The 20,246-nt window shown below is 35.7% G+C and overlaps 1 protein-coding gene across 1 annotated transcript; it reads right to left on the bottom strand.

Moving 5' to 3' along the window:
• Positions 1-11,804: 11,804 nt before the first annotated feature.
• On the bottom strand, positions 11,805-14,922 carry LOC308686607 (zinc finger protein 503-like). Its single transcript, XM_081395044.1, has 2 exons — positions 14,487-14,922; positions 11,805-13,134 (listed from the first exon to the last, which is right to left on the bottom strand). Exons 1-2 carry the CDS (start codon positions 14,712-14,714, stop codon positions 11,905-11,907), a joined length of 1,458 nt encoding a protein of 485 aa, XP_081251170.1. The 5' UTR covers positions 14,715-14,922; the 3' UTR covers positions 11,805-11,904.
• Positions 14,923-20,246: the final 5,324 nt, after the last annotated feature.

Here is a 20,246-nt window from a genome sequence, read left to right as displayed (position 1 = left end):
AACACTCAACTAAATCCTAACCCTAGAGTAAGTACATGTAGTTGCTTAATATTACTCAGTACTTAAATATATAATTATAATGTAACAATAACACCTTAAAATAAAGTGTAACCGAAGAACGTCATACACACCGAGGATGGCTGAGTAAATCATGGGTTCATTTATATTTTTGGGTAAACTATCCCTTTAAACCTTGAATGCATTTATGCAGTTTTGAGCCCTATTGATTTTCTACGGATATCTGTGTGTTTTTAGGGCGAGACGGTCGTCATGAGGAGGAGGAGGAGTTTTACCTGCCGGAGTTTTTTGAGAGCCGGATGTTCCCGCAGGGAGTTGTTCAGCAGGTACTGCATCACTGGATCATCTTTCCTACCCACGTGACTTTTGCCAGACGACATTCTGAAGAATTTAGATTTGCGTTTGCCTTTAGAGAAAAGAAATCAATCAGAGAAAGAAATTACTTTTGGCTATACTGTGTGTTATTTACACACTAGTGTACATTTCATAAGACAACACCTTGTTTTAATCTTTTTCCATGTGCGATTTCTTTGTACAATTATTTAATTTTTATTATTTATTTGCGATTTCAACATACAATTGTGATGTTTGCATTTATGAGCAGGCTGGTTTTCACTGAAACACCAGTATTTTATGTAATTACACATGCAATTTTTTTTAAATAATAATAATATTTTTTTACAACATGAAAGCTGTTTTTGGACTCGTCGTATCAAAATCCTATAAGATATTTATAAACCAGCATTTTTTATTATTTGGACTTACATTTTTAAAAGTTTTCTATTCAATAAAACAATACAGTTATACTTCGTTATTGTATGCATTATCATGGGAAGTCTTTAAAAAAGTGTTTACAGAAGAAATTTCCCTTTTATTACAAAAGATTAGGAAAAAAAGTCAACACTTGATATTTATTTTTCACAGGCAGATTTGAAAATGTATTGGTTCGTTTTATTTAAACTAATTGGGTGCTGCGCCTTTAATTGCGGCTTCTTGAATCGAAGTACACGAACTTCCGGAAAGTTACACACACGATTGACTTCAGCTTTAGTTAAGTTCTATGGTTTCCTTACCCACATAATATCCCGCTATAAAAATCGATCCCAGCATCGCTGAGCCTATAAGCGCTTCTTTGGATAAATTATGCGATGACATTATTATAAATACAGCTCTCCAACTGAAGATCTTTACATCTGACTGAGGTGAGCGTGAAGCAACAGACACACGTGAACTCAGTTACCGTAAAACACAGTGTATGAGCTCGGCTGAACGGGCTTGTACTGAACGAGTAATGCAATTGTTCTCGTAAGATTAGGAAAAGTTTATGATGGAACATGATTTTTGAGTAATATGAGGATTAAGTTATGCAAAGAGGTGTATTTGTATAGTCTAAGTAAACTCTATTATTTTCTAGTTGCGCTTAAACTCGGAGAATTACGACACGAGCGCCATCCAGATCACATGACAGACACGCGGATATTCTCCATTTATTATTTGTAATATTATTAAAAGCGTTTAATGGATTGACAGCCAGCCGTCGTGTGTAACAATGCATTATTTTAATGTACTGTTATTTTCTCCATAGTCTAATGTTTAAAATGCGTTTTCCCCTTTGTGACGCTTGTAGTCAAATAAACACAAGTAAACAATAATAATGCAATGCTGATGCGCTTCTGACGGGTCATACATCGCGTTAAATATGCGTTACAAAACCTGATGCATTGATAAATTAAGTTAAGTTCATTATTCGACATGCATGAGTGCATAAACAAAGTATTATCGATTATGTGCAGTGAAATGCAGCTCGACGGACAGTATTCAGATATGAAAGGCTATAACTCACTGTAACTCCGTATTATGTGGTTTCTTCTTTGCTGGAGATGATGGTGATGGTGTCCTCGTTTTCTTCTGTAAAATGGCTCCAGTTTTTGGGGGGTGGAGATTGTCCGCTTTAATGACCAATCATGAATATTAAACATGACACAATCCCGTTGTTTAAGAGCAAAGCTTTGATAAATGAATAAACAGTCAAGTTTTAAAATCTCTGGTTTCAGTTTAGTGCATTTTTTACATGTTTGTATAGCCAGTCATAGAAATTGCATTTAAAATATATCTAATAATTTTCCTGATGATGAAGGTTAATGTTCTTAATTAAACTCTGAGGCCATTAAACTTGTAAAGCTTTAATGTATTAGTCATAGGCAACCTTGAGTCTGTGCGATTTATCTTGAATAAATCTAAGTTGGCTGGTTAGTGAATGTAGCAAATATTTGTTTTATGAGATTTGGGTTATAAAAGCATGTCCAAACTTTAGCCCACATTTAATCAAACATTTCAGGATCCCAGTTTATTTGCTGTCAGGTTTGAGAACCTTTAGTTTAATCAATAAGTGCTTCTTATAACTGATATAATGTAGTTTATAAAGAAAGATGATATTGTGAACTTGTACTGAATGATTTGGCTGTAGTTCATCATATCGACCAGCATGTGGCGCTCTCCTCTAATACATGTGGCTGAAACACTTTCTGCTGTTCTCTAGCATTTACTGTACATACTGTATCGTGACCTTTCTTGTGTTGATGTGTAAGCAAAGCCTTAAACCTAAACTCACCTCACACTTTAACACTATTCTTTTGCTGATACTCACTGATCTTTACATCTGAAAATGCAAATCTAGTTCATTATGGTTTTTATATTTAGTGTACAGTACTGTGGAAAAGTTTGGGGTCAGTACATTTTTTTTATTTGAAAGAAATTAAGACTTTGATTTAGAGAGGATGCATTCAAGTGATTAAAACTGTTGTTTATAATGTTACATAAGATTCTGATAAAAAAAAAAAAAAAAAAAAAACGCTTCTATTGATTTTTTCTTTTCTTTTCATTGATTAAAAAAAATATCACGGTTACCACAAAAATATTAACCAGCACAACAATGATAATAATCATAATTTTTTTCTTGAGCATCAAATCATCATATTATACTGATTTCTGAAGGATCATGTGACGCTTGTATATATTCAAATAGAAAACTGTCTTTTTTGTATTTGTAATAAAATTTCACAATTTTTACTGTACTTTTGATCAGCTTTGGTGAGCAGAAGAGAGGCTTTGGTGGTTTTATCTCAGGCCAGAATCATTAATTATGACATAAAAATTCAAAGTAATGAGAAAAGTAAAGTAAAGTTGATATTGACATAGGTCTAATTGATGTATAATTTCAATTTCAAAGTCATAATTTCAATTTAGTATATCAAACTTTTTACTTTTTAAGTCATAATTTCGACTTAAGTCTGAAGGATCATGAAGACTGGTGTAATGATGCTGAAAATCCAGCTTTGATCACAGGAATAAATTACACTTTACTATATATTCACATAGAAAACAGCTGATTTAAATTGTAATAATATTTCAAAACTGTATTTTATACAGTGTGTGATCAAATAAATGCAGCCTTGGTGAGCAGACGAGAGGCTTTAGTAGTTTCATCTCAGGCCAGAATCAATAATTGTGTAATAATAATCTCATATCTTTACTTCTGCAGTGATGATCCTGTCCGTCAATCTTCATGAACACGTCAGGAAGCAGGTAACACACACTCTCAATCTCACCGACACACACTCGCATCACGTTCCCTGTGAAGTCTGAAGACCGAGAGCATGATGGGAAGATCTCGTGATCGGTCTCATCTCGGGTTCCTCTTATAAAGTGCATGACGGCACTCATGCCTGATGGCGCTGCGTTTAACGCTTGAACATTTTTATGGACTTTTCCTCTGGATTGACTTCAGAGACGCTTGTCAGAGTGACTTATGGGCCGAAACCCAGTCCAGAGCCGGAGAGCCCAGCTGGCATCCATCAGCCCAGTGAAAGCGATAATTGGGCAACATCTTGAAGGCTGGTATTTGTAATTGAGCGGCTGGAGTCGAGAGGGTTCAGCCCGTATAAAGGCCACATTGAGGAGAGGCGTTAAGAGTTTAGCAGCAGAAGAACCATCAGATCTGATCTCAGATCAGCCAGAGCCGTCTTTAACCCGTCAGATCAGGACAAACGCGCGCTCTGGAAATCATAATCAAGAGATGAAGAGTTGAAATCGTGACATGCTAAGTCATAATTACGACATGAAAAGATGATGAGAATAAATGAACAATTGAAATTGACAAACATTATGAAATTCGAAATTGACAGTCATAATTATAAAATTGACAATATTGACAGTTGAAATTGACGTAATAATTTCGATTAATTTTTTTTTGGTCATAATTTCAATTTAGTATATCAACATTTTGGCTTTTTAGCTTATAATTATGACATAAAAAGGTGATGAGAATAAATGGTGGGGATAAAAAGTCAAAGTTTTACTTACTAAATTGAAATTGACAAACATTATGAAATTCGAAATTGACAGTCATAATTATAAGATAAAAAGTCAAAATTGACAATTTTATATTGACAGTTGAAATTGACGTAATAATTTAGATTTTGTCATTATCTTGATTTTCTTTTGGTAATAATTTTAACTTAGTATATCAAAATTGTGGCTTTTCATCTCATAATTATGACATAAAAAGATGATGAGAATCAATAAATGAGGATTAAAAAAGGGATGGGACTAAAAAGTACAAATAATGACAAAAGTCGAAATTATACCTAATAAATTGAAATTGAAAAAAATGCTAAATTATAATAATTAAAATGTCAAAATTATGATATAGTTGAAATTATGACAGTCATTATTATAAGATAAAAAGTCAAAACTGACAAAAAAAATTAATTGACAGTCAAAATTGTCTTAATTTCGATTTGTGTCATAATCTTGATTTTTTTTTTTTTCAATTTAGTATATCATAATTTTGGCTTTTTATCTCAAGTCAAGTCATAATTTCAACTAAGGATTAGTGACTTTTTATCTCAACTATGACTAATTGCAGTGTTATTTTCAGTATTATTATTTATATTATTATTATTAATTTTATATTTTTAGTTTAATTTTAGTTTAAGTTTTAGCGATTTTATTATGTGCGTTTAGTTTTTGTTTGTTTTAAATATTTCTATTTGGCTTTCATTTATTTTTATTTCAGTTTTAGTAATTTTAGTAATCACTTAAATTTAGTAATTGAAATATTTTTTTTATTTCAGTTAGTTTTCATCTGACTTTTTTTTCTAACATTTATTCAGAAATATAAAAAATATGTGTAATAATTTTATTTTTACTAGTTAACAATGACCACTTGTTTATGGCAGACTTAGCTTTATTAAATTCATGGTCTCTTTTGATGAAAAACTTGTGGAAACTATTTTTCTAGCACTTCTTTTAGACGTATCTGGTATAATATTAACATCATACGACTGAATTATGACGTATACAGGTCAGCCACATATCATCCTGTAATGTTTTGTACGTAAAAGTTCAAGCCTGTCATGAGGTTTTTGATTGAAATGTAACTTTCACTGGCATCTGATGCTGGCGTTCACATCATGTGCTCATAAACCAGTGATTTCACCCCTGAAACAATATTTGTGGTATTTAGAGCAGAGGTCAGATGTGGCAGCGCTCTGCTATATTTGTTTTTATGATGCCATATTTTGTGTTTATGTGGAAAGCAGCGCTGCAGGAGATTCATGGGCTGTCACTGGCGTGTTATTGCCAGCAGAGATCAGATGAAGGCTTGCGTCTGTCTCCTGTATTCCCACATGTTTGCAGTGTCTCTAATATCTCCTGAAGTGAGAGGAACACCGGCAACGGAACATTTACACACAATATTTGGAAGAACCGCATTCCTGATTAGTCCTGATGGAGCAAACATGTTCTCTGACGAGGTTTCTTCACTTTAATGTTTTAATGAAGACAGAGGAGAAGTCAAGCAGAAGTCACTGTTTCACAATTATTTAAAAAAACATTTGGTAACTTTATTAGTGTCCTTGTTACATATTACATGTGCTTTAGAAATAACAGTAAATTATGCATAATTACATGTGCCAAACTATATGGTTATTATATTATGTTGTAAGTAGGCCTACATGTTGTTATTCTGTAATTTTAATGTAGTTAGGACACCCTAAAATAAAGTGTAACCACATTTTTTTTTTTTATAAATTAATGATTTTATTCAAAAGTGACAATAAAGGCATTAATAAAATCACAAACTATTTCTATTTCAAATTAGTGCTGTTCTTTTGAACTTTTGAATTTATCAAAGAATCCTGAATAAAATAAATAAATAAATAAATAAATAAATAAGCACAACTGTTTTCAACATTTTCAATGATTTCTGAAGGATCATGTGACACTGAAGACTGGAGTAATGATGCTGAACATTCAGCTTTGATCACAGGAGTAAATTACACCTTACTATATATTCACATAGAGAACAGATATTTTAAATTGCAATAATATTTCACAATTTTTACAGCATTTTTGATCAAATAAACGCAGCCTCGGTGATCATAAAGAGTAAAAAGGATCAGTTTTCTAGTGTTGACTTGAAATGAATCTGAGATGAAGTGTAACGAGCTATGAAATCATTGCGTTCAGTCTGAGAGGAATGTGTCGAGTGTTCTGGTAACACACACACACACACACATGCAACCGTTTCAGAGAGACAGCGCATCAATCTGGGCTCGAGAACGGACATCTGTTTCTCCGGTGTTTCCCTGCATCGACTGACTGCAGTGTGTGTGTGTGTGTGTGTGTGTGTGTGTGTGTGTGTGTGTGTGTGTGTGAGAGAGAGAGAGGGACTGTCGAAAACAGGCCTGAGAAACTCTTTGAGAGTAGATGCCAAACCTGATTTAAACACCTCAGTTTGGAGAGTTTGGGCTGCAGTTTCGACCCGAAGCACGAACTGGCACGACTCGCTGCTCTTAAATACCCTGGAAATTACGGTGTGTGTGTGTGTGTGTGTGTGTGTGTGTGTGTGTGTGTGTGTGTGTCTGTGGTGGAGGCCTGCGTGTGTGTGTGGAGTGCTTGTTGAGATGTCATTTATCTTACTCACTGCACATGTGTTTAGAGGTAAGAGTTTCCATGTGTGCACGTATTTAAATGTGTGTGTGTGTGTGTTTGTGATGCACGGTGTATTTGTATCCAATCTGTGGCTAATTTTCAGTCTCCTCATTAATCTCCAGCGCTTAAAGCTTCAGTGGCTTTAAAACAACTGTGTAACTTTGCACGTTTCCTCGCTTCAACCAAAAGTCTTTCCAGGCTGTTCTGATGAGAGTCAAGCATCACTAATATTACTTTTGCTCATATTTCATGTTCCTATTCCACAAAACATCTGATGCTACTCGTCCTGCAGTTAATGCTACAGACATCAGATCATGAGCTGTGCGATTTTCACACACTCTTAAAGTCCCCCTGTGGTGAAAATCCAGCTTTTAATGTTGTTTATGTGTCTATGTGGTGTTTTTAATACGCTTTAAGACAAACCATGTGTAAATTCATAAGTCGACAGCATTGCTGAGTATTTCCTCCTTAAAACTGCAGTGAACCAAAGACAGTCTCAAAAACACGCTTTGAAATCGCTGGTGTTTCTGACGTCACAAACTACCTTGTAACCAATCAGATCAACGTGTGATCGTCAACCAGTGGATCTCTGAGCTGAGTGAGTGAGTGGAGGCGGGGCTCATTTGCATATTCATAGAACCACACATACTAAATGAGGCAAGGGTGTCGAGTTACATTTAAGATATTTTAAGGCATGAAGGCATTTTTTTTAAGGAAAATATATTGAAATATGTAATTTTGGTGAGCAAAGATGAGTTTTAAGGGATACAATTATTGACTACAGGGGATTTTAACTCTTTCCCCGCCATTGACAAGACTTTCCGGTTTTCACTGTTAAACGTTAAACGCGTCATCTAAAAGAGTACAGAATCTCTGGATCAAAACAGGTAAGGTGAAAAAGAAGCAGAAACAAGCGATATCATATCATATCGCGATCATCAACATTAAACGGCGCATAAATCAAAACTGCCTAACGTTACCGAATGAATGTCGACCCAGGACGAGTTATAGGAGCTAAAGTGGAGCTTTGGGTGTTGATGGAGTCAATATCTACATCTGTGATTTGATCATTGCTCTGAATCTGATCCAAATCTTTGACAAAAACGTGATTTTCCTCAGCTTTTCGCTCAAAATGTTGCTTTTTATGTAATAAAGAATGCATGAAGCAATAATTTTTTTTGTCTAAATGCAGAGGTTTTGTTCTTTCTTTTGATATACTGCATGTTCAGATATTGAAACATGAGGGTTTTTTTTTTACGCTGGCGGGGAAAGAGTTAAAAATAAAGGATCTTTACTGGCATTGATGGTTTCATGAAGACACTTTAACATCCAGGTTCTTTAAAGCAGAAAAAAAGTTTTTTTTTAGATTATTAAAATGCATTCTTTTAAGAACTAAAACCAAAGAAACAAAACAAATCTATGGCATCACTCAAAAAACTCCCTTTGGGATCCTTCATTTCTCAGAGCGTAGCAACAGGCACAGAACACCTTAGCAACAGCGTGTGTGTAGCCGACAGAAGCGCAGCTGTAATGACTCTATAAACACGCCGTCACAGTGAACGATCATCTGTGTAGAATCTGTGCGGCACAAGATTATTTATGGATATCTAATATCTGTGAGTGTTTAGTTTTGTCTGTTTGTGTATGTTTGGTGATTTACTCCGTGCACAAATCATCTTCATCAGTATCTTTGAGTCATTTTTCACTTATCTAAACATCCTTAAAACAAGGCGAAAGGAAAGATTTTAAAGTTATTTTTTCTAACCGGAAATCTAATGCTTTGATTCATCTTACAAAAAATAGTGTTTTTTGGGGGGGGAAACAATAAACTTAAAAAAAAAATGAAATCCTTGCTGGAAAATGATGAAATTTGGCACACAGATAGAGGACAATCTGAATTTAACTCACAGCAATTTTAGAGTCTCTGATTCGATCCCTCTAGCGCCACCAACTGTCCGAAGTTGCACTTACGTTTAAGAACAAACAAAAAATAGTGTTTTTTTTGGGAAACAATAAACTTAAATAAATGAAATCCTTGCTGGAAAATGGTCAAATTTGGCACACAGATAGAGGACAATCTGAATTTAACTGGAGAAATCTGGAGCAAATTTTTCTAATTCAATCCCTCTAGCGCCACCAACTGTCCGAAGTTGCACTTGCGTTTAAGAATAAGAAACATAATTGTGTTTTCCTCTGGCTCAAGACTGCATTGAGTCTTTTTTACTTCTCAGTCTTGGATATTTAGTTATTTTACTGGAGAAACAAGATGAAAGCGTTAGTGGCCAGTCGTGGTTTGAGCAGAATCCAGGTGCAAACAGCCGACAGCTGTTGTTCACTGCACTGAAAGATGAGCGATTGTTGCTGTTTTGTGTTACTAATATATGAACGTGTGGTCTGTCGGCGGTCAGGGCTTCATGTCGGATCAGCAAGAGTCTGAGAGAGTCGTGGGTTAGTTAGCATGTTTGAGCCTAAAACGCTGTGGGTTTGGGTTGTAACTCAAACATGCTGTTTTAAATGCATGTCGTCCAGTGACTCTCGGAGTCTGTCATGATGAATATTTTAAGGAACTGTGTTTTAAGTTTGCACGCCACAGCACACATGGTAATGCAAATGTTTGAGCCAAAAAATTGCAAAAATGCACAAAAACAAAAAATGCGGTATGGCAAAAAATGCCCATATATGCAATTTTTATACTCCATTTAGCCTTTTGTGCTGGCTTTAGTTATTGGGCCTTTTCCAATCAAAGGAAAGAGACATTTCTTGAATATACATGTCTTGTTCTAATTTGCTTCAATTATATATATATATATATATTATGCTGATTTTTCAGATCCTAATTCTTCATTTAAATATGATTATACGTCTCCAGAATATCTTTAGAGCGAAGGTGAAATGTTTTATACTGGCCTAAATATAAACAAACAACATTTCCCACTAGGAACAATTTCTTAAATATTATTATTTATGAAGCATGCATATAAATATATAAATTACATGTGCTTTGCCTGAATATGAATTGCAACATTGTGTCTACTTTATATGCATAAGTTCATATTGCATAGTAGTGGCCAGAAATGATGTCCGGAGGGGATTGTTGTTTTTCATGACCCTACAAATTCAATTAAACCATCAAAATATGAGGAAAATATTTTATATTCTTTAATTAATTTAATTATGAGGGAAGGACAAAACACTAAACTTTAGTTAAGGTATTTATCTGACAAAATTATTCGTCAATAAAGGCAAACTGCAAAAATAAAAATGCATTGAAAAACAAAAAGCTGACAGGGAAAAGCACACGCTGACTACAACATAATCAGTTATTAATATTTCATTGGTTCTGTCTTGTTTTTGCATGTGTTCATAAATTCTTTGTCTGGCCAAAAATTATGTTGCACAATTTGTCATGTTTCATTGCCTTATGATCACAAATAAAACAATTGACTCCAAGCACAACTATGCATTATGATTACAAAACACATTAAATAAAGGATGAAGATAGGCCAGATATCACTTTTGGCCACTATTGTATAATATTATGCAAACTATTTAAGTGTCATTTCATAATTCTGATGACTTTTATATTTGTATGAGATAGTGTGTCCAAACGTTTGACGTGTTTAAATCAAGAGACTTGTAGACGTTACACAGGAATTATTTTGAGTGATTAAACGTCACATTGTTCTGTCAAGCATTTGTTTGATTTATTATCGAGATGTTTTTTCTCTATGATGAACATTAACCTGTGATTGTCCATGCATTATTGGTACGAAACCCTTTCTACATCAAACCGCTAAATAAATCTGTCATTTCTTCTGATATTCAGAACTGAATGTGGAGAGAGAGTTTGATGCTCTTCTGGAGAAATAAAATGATGGATGTTTTATTCAGCTGGAAAATTGTAATATATTAAGTGAATGTGCATGAACTACAGTGTTTATAAGAATATGACTTACTAATATTATAAAGTGTTACCAATAGGTTTGCATTATTGTTTTCATAGGTTTGATCATGTAGCACATTTTTTTATTCATTTTAAGGAATTTTTTTTTTAAATTCCTGTATATATAAAATGCATACCTATTATATTGATTTTATATCTTAGACCTATTCTTCTTTATTACCTGATTTATTTAATACTTTTAAAAAGTAATTCAAAAAGTAAGGCTCATAACACACACACACACACACACACACACACACACACACACACACACACACACACACACACTATCAAAGGTTCTTAATTTCTAAAGGTTAGCACATGTGCCAAGCGCAACATTAAAAGTCTTGTTTTTCGTGTCTAAATAAACTAGTGCTGTAAAGACAAATAAACTAGTGCACAGACTGAACGGAGTTATTCTTTAATTGCTGTCGTTTTCCCTGAGTTTCACAGTAAAAACATTTCTCCCCCACAAACATTAAAATATAAGTTTTCAAGTAAACTTAGAAATAAACATGCAAATTTTGGCTATAAGACATTACACAGTGTGTCTCGGCTTCAGTTGAGGGTTGTTTCATCTTTCATATATATATATATATATATATAAGAGAGTCGGGTTACACTTTATTTTACGGTGTCATTGTTACAGTGTAATTATACATGTAAGTACTGAGTAATTTTAAGTAACTACATGTACTTACTATAGGGTTAGGGTTTGGTTGAGGTTTAGTTGCATGTCATTTACTGTTATTACTATGGTAAGCACATGTAACGTGTAACAAGGACCGTGTAAAATAAAGTGTTACCGAGAGTTATGTCTGTAACAGTTTAAATAAAGCCATGTGAGTCTTGTTGAAATGTTTTTATTTCATTCGCTTTAAAGCTAGCTTTAATAAATAATGGTCCACTAGTCCTGAGGTGAACAAAAACATACAAAAGTCATTCCCTCACTGATATCCGAGTCCAGGCGCAGTGGTCAGTCTCTGTCCGTACAGTGTGTACGGGGAGTAAAACGGGCCCGTGGCCGCAGGAACCGGCACCGGCCCGGCGCTCGTCTGTAACGGGCTTTTAGCGTACGGGTGATACCGCGTGCCGAGCCCGAGCGTGTGGTGTGGCGTCCTGAGCGCGAGCGGGGCTCCAGGCATGTGACACGTGGGAAGAGTTAAAGAGTTGGGATATCCCGACACGAGCTTCTCCGCGAACGCAGTGTGAGTCCGCAAGTGGCTCAGGAGCTCCTCTGAGCTCGAGAAGCGCTTGTCGCACGGCCCGTTTACGGACACCCAGTTGCAAATGTGCTGGGACTCATTCGGGATCAAAAAGCCGTACGGATACAACGGGTGTCCGGGGAACGAGTGCGTAGCGGTTGATAGCGGGTGCATGGGATACATGAGCGGGTATCCGGGCTTGCTGTCGTGCGAGGCGCCGGATGAGAGATGGCTAGCGCAGTGGTAGCTCAGGCAGAACGGGTCCCGGCACATGATGGATGGGGGGGAGGCTCCGGCGAGCGGACTGGACCCGGTTTTCCCGCTGAGATTCATCATCTGACTGCCTCCGCTGGGCTTGCTCGGGTCCAGGGACACGCCGTGGGATAGGAAGGGCTGAGCGTAGCCGGCGTACGCTCCGGGATACGCTAGTCCTGCAGGGGAGATGGGGAATACGGTGTGACCGGTTCTGTAAGGAGAAACCGGCGCCACGAGTCCCGATCCGAGGACGGACGAGGCCGAGGATGTGGGAACGCTTTCAGACGTGACCGGTTTGGAAACATCCTTTGCCTCGCTGCTGTTGCTCTCAGTTCTTCCCGGTGTATCCGGAGTGGAGCTTTTACGTGCATCGCTTTCCTTTTTCCCTGTTTTATCCCCTGATTTATCTCCGGGTTGCGGAGAGATGGAGCTGCAGGAGTGTGGACTCCCCGTTCGCGGTGTGACGGGTCGACAGGTGGCGCTCGGGACACGGAAACTGGTCTTGTCTCCGCTCGCGTCTTTCCTCTCGGATGATTTGGCGTATGGCTTGAAACTGGATTTGTCCTCGGCTCCGATGTCGCTGATCTTCAGCGGGCTGGATTTGCTGTCCTTGTCCGAGGCGACGGCCGAGAGTTTCGACGAGGAAAGGGGATCCGACTTCCCAATTTGGGAGCATGTTTGTGCGAGGAGGGCGAGCGGACTCTTCTTGGCATCCAGCTGTGGAAACAGAGAGATTTAAGTATATTATAGTTTCAAAAGAACTCTCATATTTACATATGGCATTACCACTGAATTAAATATTGATGCTTTCCACAAAAATGTGCAAATTATCTATCTATCTATCTATCTATCTATCTATCTATCTATCTATCTATCTATCTATCTATCTATATTATTATTATTTCCAACCATAAAAACAGACAGATTTAAGTATATTATAGTTTCAAAAGAACACCCATATTTACATTTGACATTACCACTGAATTGAACTACTGAAAATATTGATGCTTTCCACATAAACATGCATTTAATTAACGAGTTCATGACATTTTCTAGGCTAAAAAAGGTAAATGTTCAGTGCTGATTTACGTCAGGCGCTGTAAAGCCTTTGAGCTCGACTCCAGCCTCTTGAATCTTAAATCTAAAATGCTGCAGAGACATTAAATCAAGTGTGGAGGGTTTGTTATATCCCTCTTTACACGCAATAAAATGTGTGTCCTTATGGCAACATATATTGTTTTCCTTACCTTTATATAACAAAAGGAAGAGAAAAGGTGCATTGTTGGAAGTAGAAGGTCAGTTTTTAAGGAAACCATTAATGAGGTTTGTTTTATTTTTCATCCAAGACTCAAAATTGACTGGAAAAGATGCATAAATAGTGCAAAGTATTTTTTTAACACTTTGCAGTATTTATGCATTTTTGATACAAACAACTTTGCCTTACAGAATTAGTATAGAATTGTCGTATGGCAACTCGCATAGAATTGCAGTGATGCAATTTCAAAAATGCTGAGGTTTATAGAGGCCTAATTATTTATGCATAAAAAACAATTCTCTAATGTTGCGCTTATAAGCTTTTATCGTCAGTATTAGATTAAAATTATTCGCTTATTTTGAGTTCGTAAGAGTATAAATATATCAGTGCACAAACAAGTAATTAGATAAATTAATACTTTTAAGAAAAGTTTTTTTTGCCATGTAAACGTTATCAAAAAATAAAAATAAAAGACTGCGCGTTCAGTATTTGCGCATTCACGCGGTAGATTAAGAGTTAAAAATAAAGACTGGAGTGAAAAAAATTAAGAAAGGTGTTGTTTCGTGTCGCAAACTGTCAGCTTTACCCATAGGCTGTAAAAAAATACTGCGTAGTATAAAGGGTTAATTATAACCTCTGGTAAATATTAGTGTTTTCCAACACGAAAAGGCTGCGCGTTCAGGATTTGCGCGTTCACACGGTAGATAAAGAGTTGAAAATAAAGACTGGAATGAGGAAACAAAAGAAGAAATGTGTTGTTTCGTGTCGCAAACTCTCAGCTTTACCCATAGACTGTAAAAGAAACAGTCTTTACCTCGATAGGGCTGACGGGAGTGGACGGGAGCGGCTGGAGATAGTCCGGGTGAAGGATGTGTCCCGTGCGCGCGCTCAGCATTTTCAACACTTTCACGGGTAAACGGCTCGCCTGGCGCTGCGGGTCTGCGGGAGACACTGAGTGCTGGACGGGGTCACGGGTTCGGCTCTCGTCCCACACTGGATACACCACACTAAACACAGCAGACTCCGTTGGCAATGTGATCATGTCCCACTTCTCTTTGCGTAATCTGGAAACGCATCTGACAAAAAAGTATTTCCCAAGAAGGCAAACAAATGTGTCCAAATGTTTTAAAAAAAAAAACACACACACAATATAATCCTTAAAGGTTATTGCTGGGGAAAGGGTGCAGAGAGACTTCGGAGAGCATCTTATCTTCCGCGTCGCGCACTCGCATTGAGCTCAGCTCACACATACCTCGCGTTCACGCGCACCCGAGATTAAAGCCTTCACTGCCGTCCAATCACAGCGCTGCGTGGGGTGATTGACAGGTCCAATGGGTGTGTGACGTCACCGTTGTGGGCGTTTGTTTTGGCCATATTGAGGAGGTGAAAACAATCTCACATCAATATATAAATCCTATCTTGTAATAAAACAAATCCAGTATTATAATTTATAGGCTCTGTTCTTTTAATGTTAATACAAAAGCACACCAGGTTTGATCATACATCTGGAGTGGTTTTATTGTACTTAAAATGAGTGATGGCTTCTTCACAGGTCATCTCAGACTGGTATTAGACATGTCTGCAGCTGTAAACTACAAACTGGAGTAATATAGAGAGTTCTGAACCAGTTTAACCGGCCCGATAAAAAACATTATACTCTGATGACACGTCCAACAAATATTTCCTAAAACCATAAACCCAAAGCGTAGAAAATGAATTGGAGAAGTAATCATAAATGTCATATCTGGTGATTAAAACGAAAAATATGGTATTGCCGAGTGTTGTAATTATCTAATCTATCTATCTATCTATCTATCTATCTATCTATCTATCTATCTATCTATCTATCTATCTATCTATCTATCTATCTATCTATCTATCTATCTATCTATCTATCTATCTATCTATCTATCTATCTATCTATCTATCTATCTATCTATCTATCTATCTATCTATCTATCGTTCTATCTATCTATCTATCGTTCTATCTATCTATCTATCTATCGTTCTATCGTTCTATCGTTCTATATATCTATCTATCGTTCTATCTATCTATCTATCTATTCTATCGTTCTATCATTTTTATCTATCTATCTATCTATCTATCTATCTATCTATCTATCTATCTATCTATCTATCTATCTATCTATCTATCTATCTATCTATCTATCTATCTATCTATCTATCTATCTATCTATCTATCTATCGTTCTATCGTTCTATCGTTCTATCGTTCTATCTATCTATCTATCTATCTATCTATCTATCTATCTATCTATCTATCTATCTATCTATCTATCTATCGTTCTATCGTTCTATCGTTCTATCGTTCTATCTATCTATCTATCTATCTATCTATCTATCTATCTATCTACCTATCTACCTATCTATCTATCTATCTATCTATCTATCTATCTATCTATCTATCTATCTATCTATCTATCTATCTATCTATCTATCTATCTATCTATCTATCTATCGTTTTATCTATCTATCGTTTTATCTATCTATCTATCTATCTATCTATCTATCTATCTATCTATCTATCTATCTATCTATCTATCTATCTATCGTTCTATCGTTCTATCGTTCTATCTATCTATCTATCTATCTATCTATCTATCTATCTATCTATCTATCTATCTATCTATCTATCTATCTATCTATCTATCTATCTATCTATCTATCTATCTATCTATCTATCTATCTATCGTTTTATCTATCTATCGTTTTATCTATCTATCTATCTGTCTGTCTGTCTGTCTGTCTGTCTGTCTGTCTGTCTGTCTGTCTGTCTGTCTGTCTGTCTGTCTGTCTGTCTGTCTGTCTGTCTGTCTGTCTGTCTGTCTGTCTGTCTGTCTGTCTATCTATCTATCTATCTATCTATCTATCTATCTATCTATCTATCTATCTATCTATCTATCTATCTATCTATCTATCTATCTATCTATCTATCTATCTATCTATCTATCTATCTATCTATCTATCTATCTATCTATCTATCTATCATAAATAGTTTACTAATCCTGTGTTTATCTCTCTGTCTCTCTATCTGTGAATATGAATAGTTTAGTAATCCGGTGTTGATTGTTATTAATGAAGGCTGTGTAACACATGCTCTGATGGATGAGTGTGTGTGTGAGTGTGTGTTGCTGTGTTCAGTGGAGGCTGTCAGCTCTCGGTTCTGCCGCTGAGTTATTAGGGCCAGAAACTCCCCCTTTATTGTGTGGGTGATGGATGACGCCCAGCACACGGGCGTTACTCCGTAATGGGAACACATTTCAGACGGGCCATATTTCACCACATTTAAGTAGAAAGTTTTGAACGCCTCCTCGATATTTCACACCCTTTTGGCATATTTATGGAAAACTCCACGCATGCAAATATAATTACACGCTGCTGCCTGTAGGACGAAACAGTGCTACCAAGCTACAGTTTTATTAAAGTAAAAGCTGTTCAAAAAATAGGATTTTCTTTTCAATGAGCCTTTAAACTGGTTTGATCTTCTGGCTAGAAAACATTACTATAATATTAATCAATATTAAATATTTGATTCTTTGTTTGCTTATACACATAACAATAGAGAGACTAGGTTACATTCAACAAAAGACAGAATATTAATATTCAGATGTTTAACACATTATATTCAGATGACATGTGACTATAGGATGCATAATATTTGTAAAACATTTAGCAGTTTCTTTGGAAATTCATTTGATTATTTTTCATTTGCATATTTCTGTAGGCCTGGGCAAGGTTTGGAGGCTCATGAGGACTGAGGAAATGTTGGTAATTAATAGCGGCTGGGAATGATTGTGTTTACAGTTGCATGCTTTGTTTTATATAAAGTCACTATCATGGAAATTTCAATACTTTCCTCACTGTTTTTGAGCTCTACTCAATTATAAAATGGAAATAATAATGCATATCTGGATGCAGAAACATGAAGTATCTGAATGCAAAACAAGGCAAAGAAAAGCCTTTGATTGCCGTTGAGAGAGGAGGATCAGTTAGTAACAGATAAGCCCAGTAATTGAGCGTATTGCTTTTACTGGGAATAGGGAGCTCCGGAGAGATGTTCATGTGGTACAGCAGGATCGTCTTCTGCTCTGCTCATTATCTTCTGCTCATTAATCCACGCCAGAGACGCATCGAGCAGGACCTGATGGGGTAGTAAAGAAAGAGAAAACGCCATTAAGCCCCGCAGAGCTCATGCAAACATATGGCGATGCTTTCCCTGGACGGCGTGTGGTCGAGCAGCGCTGCAATAAATAAACCTGCGCACGAACGCTGCTCATCATCCTTTACTTGTAATACTAACCTGAAAACATGCAGGCATTCTTGTGCTAAAGGCCGGGTTCATCTCAACAAACAAAATGCACATTCAAGATTTTCACATTAGCAAAGCGTAGTGGTGTTAATGCTAATAGAAAACAATGCAACCTTTTACATTTTTATTTTATATATATATATATAGGCCTATATATATATATATATATATATATATATATATATATATATATATATATGTATATATATATATATATATATATATATGTATGTATATATATATATATATATATATATATATATATCACATCCAAAATAAGTGTGTTATACATAATATAATAATATGTGTGTACTGTGCATAAATATTTTGTATATATAAATACACACACATGCATGTCTATATTTAAGAAAAAAATATTTATACATAAAATATTAATATTTATATATAATATAAATTGTGTATAAATGTATATACATGCATATGTGTGTATTTATATATACAAAATAATTATACACAGTACACACACACATTTCTAATTTTGTGTCCAATTTAGATCTTTAAAATAAATGTTATATATATATATATATGAAGAGTTCAGATGCAAAAGCCTCTAAGTGCCATCTGAAATTTTCTTCTAGAATGATCATTTTTATAAAGCTTGTATATTTAAGTTAAGTAATATCACTTAAATGACAATTAATAGGTAATTTGCATTGCCATTTAAGTGAAATTATTTAACTTAAATATACGATCTTGATAAAAATGATCATTCTAGAAGAAAATTTCAGATGGCACTTAGGCTTTTGCATCTGAAATCTTATATATATATATTATATAATTTATTTACTGATTTATTTTAAAGATCAAAATTGGACACAAAATTAGAAATAAGTATTCAGACACTTAAAGTCTTCATATGTCTGAATGTTTTATATTTTGTTCTGAGAAAAGCCTCTCCGGCAGACGATGATTGATTCTGATATTTTGTTATCTAATGCAATGACATTCACACACGTTTAATTTTCTAAATAGTTTTTTGGTTTGGCTGTATCATTACAGACGTTTAACAGCGCTTGTCATCGGCGAGGAGTGACAGGCTGTAATATTGGCACAGATCGACAGACTGAACCATTAGCCCTGACAGAGAGACAGGATTAGACCGCTGAAAGGATGCATTCGTGGCTTCTAAGCTGTCATTTTATACATCCGTTCTCAAGCTGTCAAGATGCCGGAGCTCTTAAGAGGAGTTTTAACCTTGTCACATGACTGCTGTCATCTCTCGCCATTATCGGACAGAATCCTGTTTGCTCTCTTATAGTGCTGGCATCAACAGATGCAAAGGTCAGGAGCGTCTCACTTTAATCCATGGTGATCTCCATTGTGTGCAAGTGCTTGTTAGACTGGTTTGCTTTATATTATCTATAGTTTAGACTTTACATGCTGTTGTAGTTGCTGCGGATTGACTTGATGTGCTAAGAAGGTTGTTAGATCTTAGGTGTCATTGTTCAGTGTAATTATATATTTAAGTACTGAGTAATATTAATTAACTACATGTGCTTACTATAGGGTTAGGGTAGGATTAGGGTTTGGTTGAGGGTTAGTTGCATGTAATTATGCATCATTTATTACTATGGTAAGTACATGTAACATATGTAACAAGGACACTAAAATAAAGTGTTACTCTACAAAGGCTTCACATTCACATGGAGTGGGAACTCTGTTAATAATATGGGTGAAAAATATTAACGCACAAATAGGAAGATGCCATTCCAGGAAACTGCTAATTGTTTTTAAGTAAAATGACATATTTAAATGTTTTTTCCTTCTTTGAAAATTTCTTCATGCCTTAAAATATCTTGAATGTAACTCGACACCCTTGCCTCATTTAGTATGCGCAGTTCTATGAATATGCAAATGAGCCCCACCTCCACTCACTCACTCAGCTCAGAGATCCACTGGTTGACGATCACATGTTGATCTGATTGGTTACAAGGTAGTTTGTGACGTCAGAAACACCAGCGATTTCAAAGCGTGTTTTTGAGACTGTCTTTGGTTCACTGCAGTTTTAAGGAGAAAATACTCAGCAATGCTGTCGACTTATGAATTTACACATGGATTGTCTTAAAGCGTATTAAAAACACCACATAGACATATGTGACCCTGGATGACAAAACCAGTCACATGGGTCAATTTTCTGAAATTGAGATTTCTACATCATCTGAAAGCTGAATAAATAATCTTTCCATTGATGTGTGGTTTGTTATGATAGGACAATATTTGGCTG

The sequence above is a fragment of the Scardinius erythrophthalmus genome, assembly GCF_964197995.2.
Source record: "Scardinius erythrophthalmus genome assembly, contig: HAP1_SCAFFOLD_507, whole genome shotgun sequence".
Lineage (NCBI taxonomy): Eukaryota > Metazoa > Chordata > Actinopteri > Cypriniformes > Leuciscidae > Scardinius > Scardinius erythrophthalmus.
The sequence above is the reverse complement of the archived record's forward strand: the minus strand, read 5'-3'. Positions and strand labels throughout refer to the sequence as shown.

What these genes read in the sequence shown, in the direction of transcription:
- LOC308686607 (XM_081395044.1), bottom strand. Translation starts at nt 14,714, where the DNA reads ATGATCACATTGCCAACGGAGTCTGCTGTGTTTAGTGTGGTGTATCCA. An exon ending in CTCCCGTCAGCCCTATCGAG is followed by an intron (nt 13,135 to 14,486) that starts GTAAAGACTGTT and finishes CTGTTTCCACAG; the next exon opens with CTGGATGCCAAGAAGAGTCC.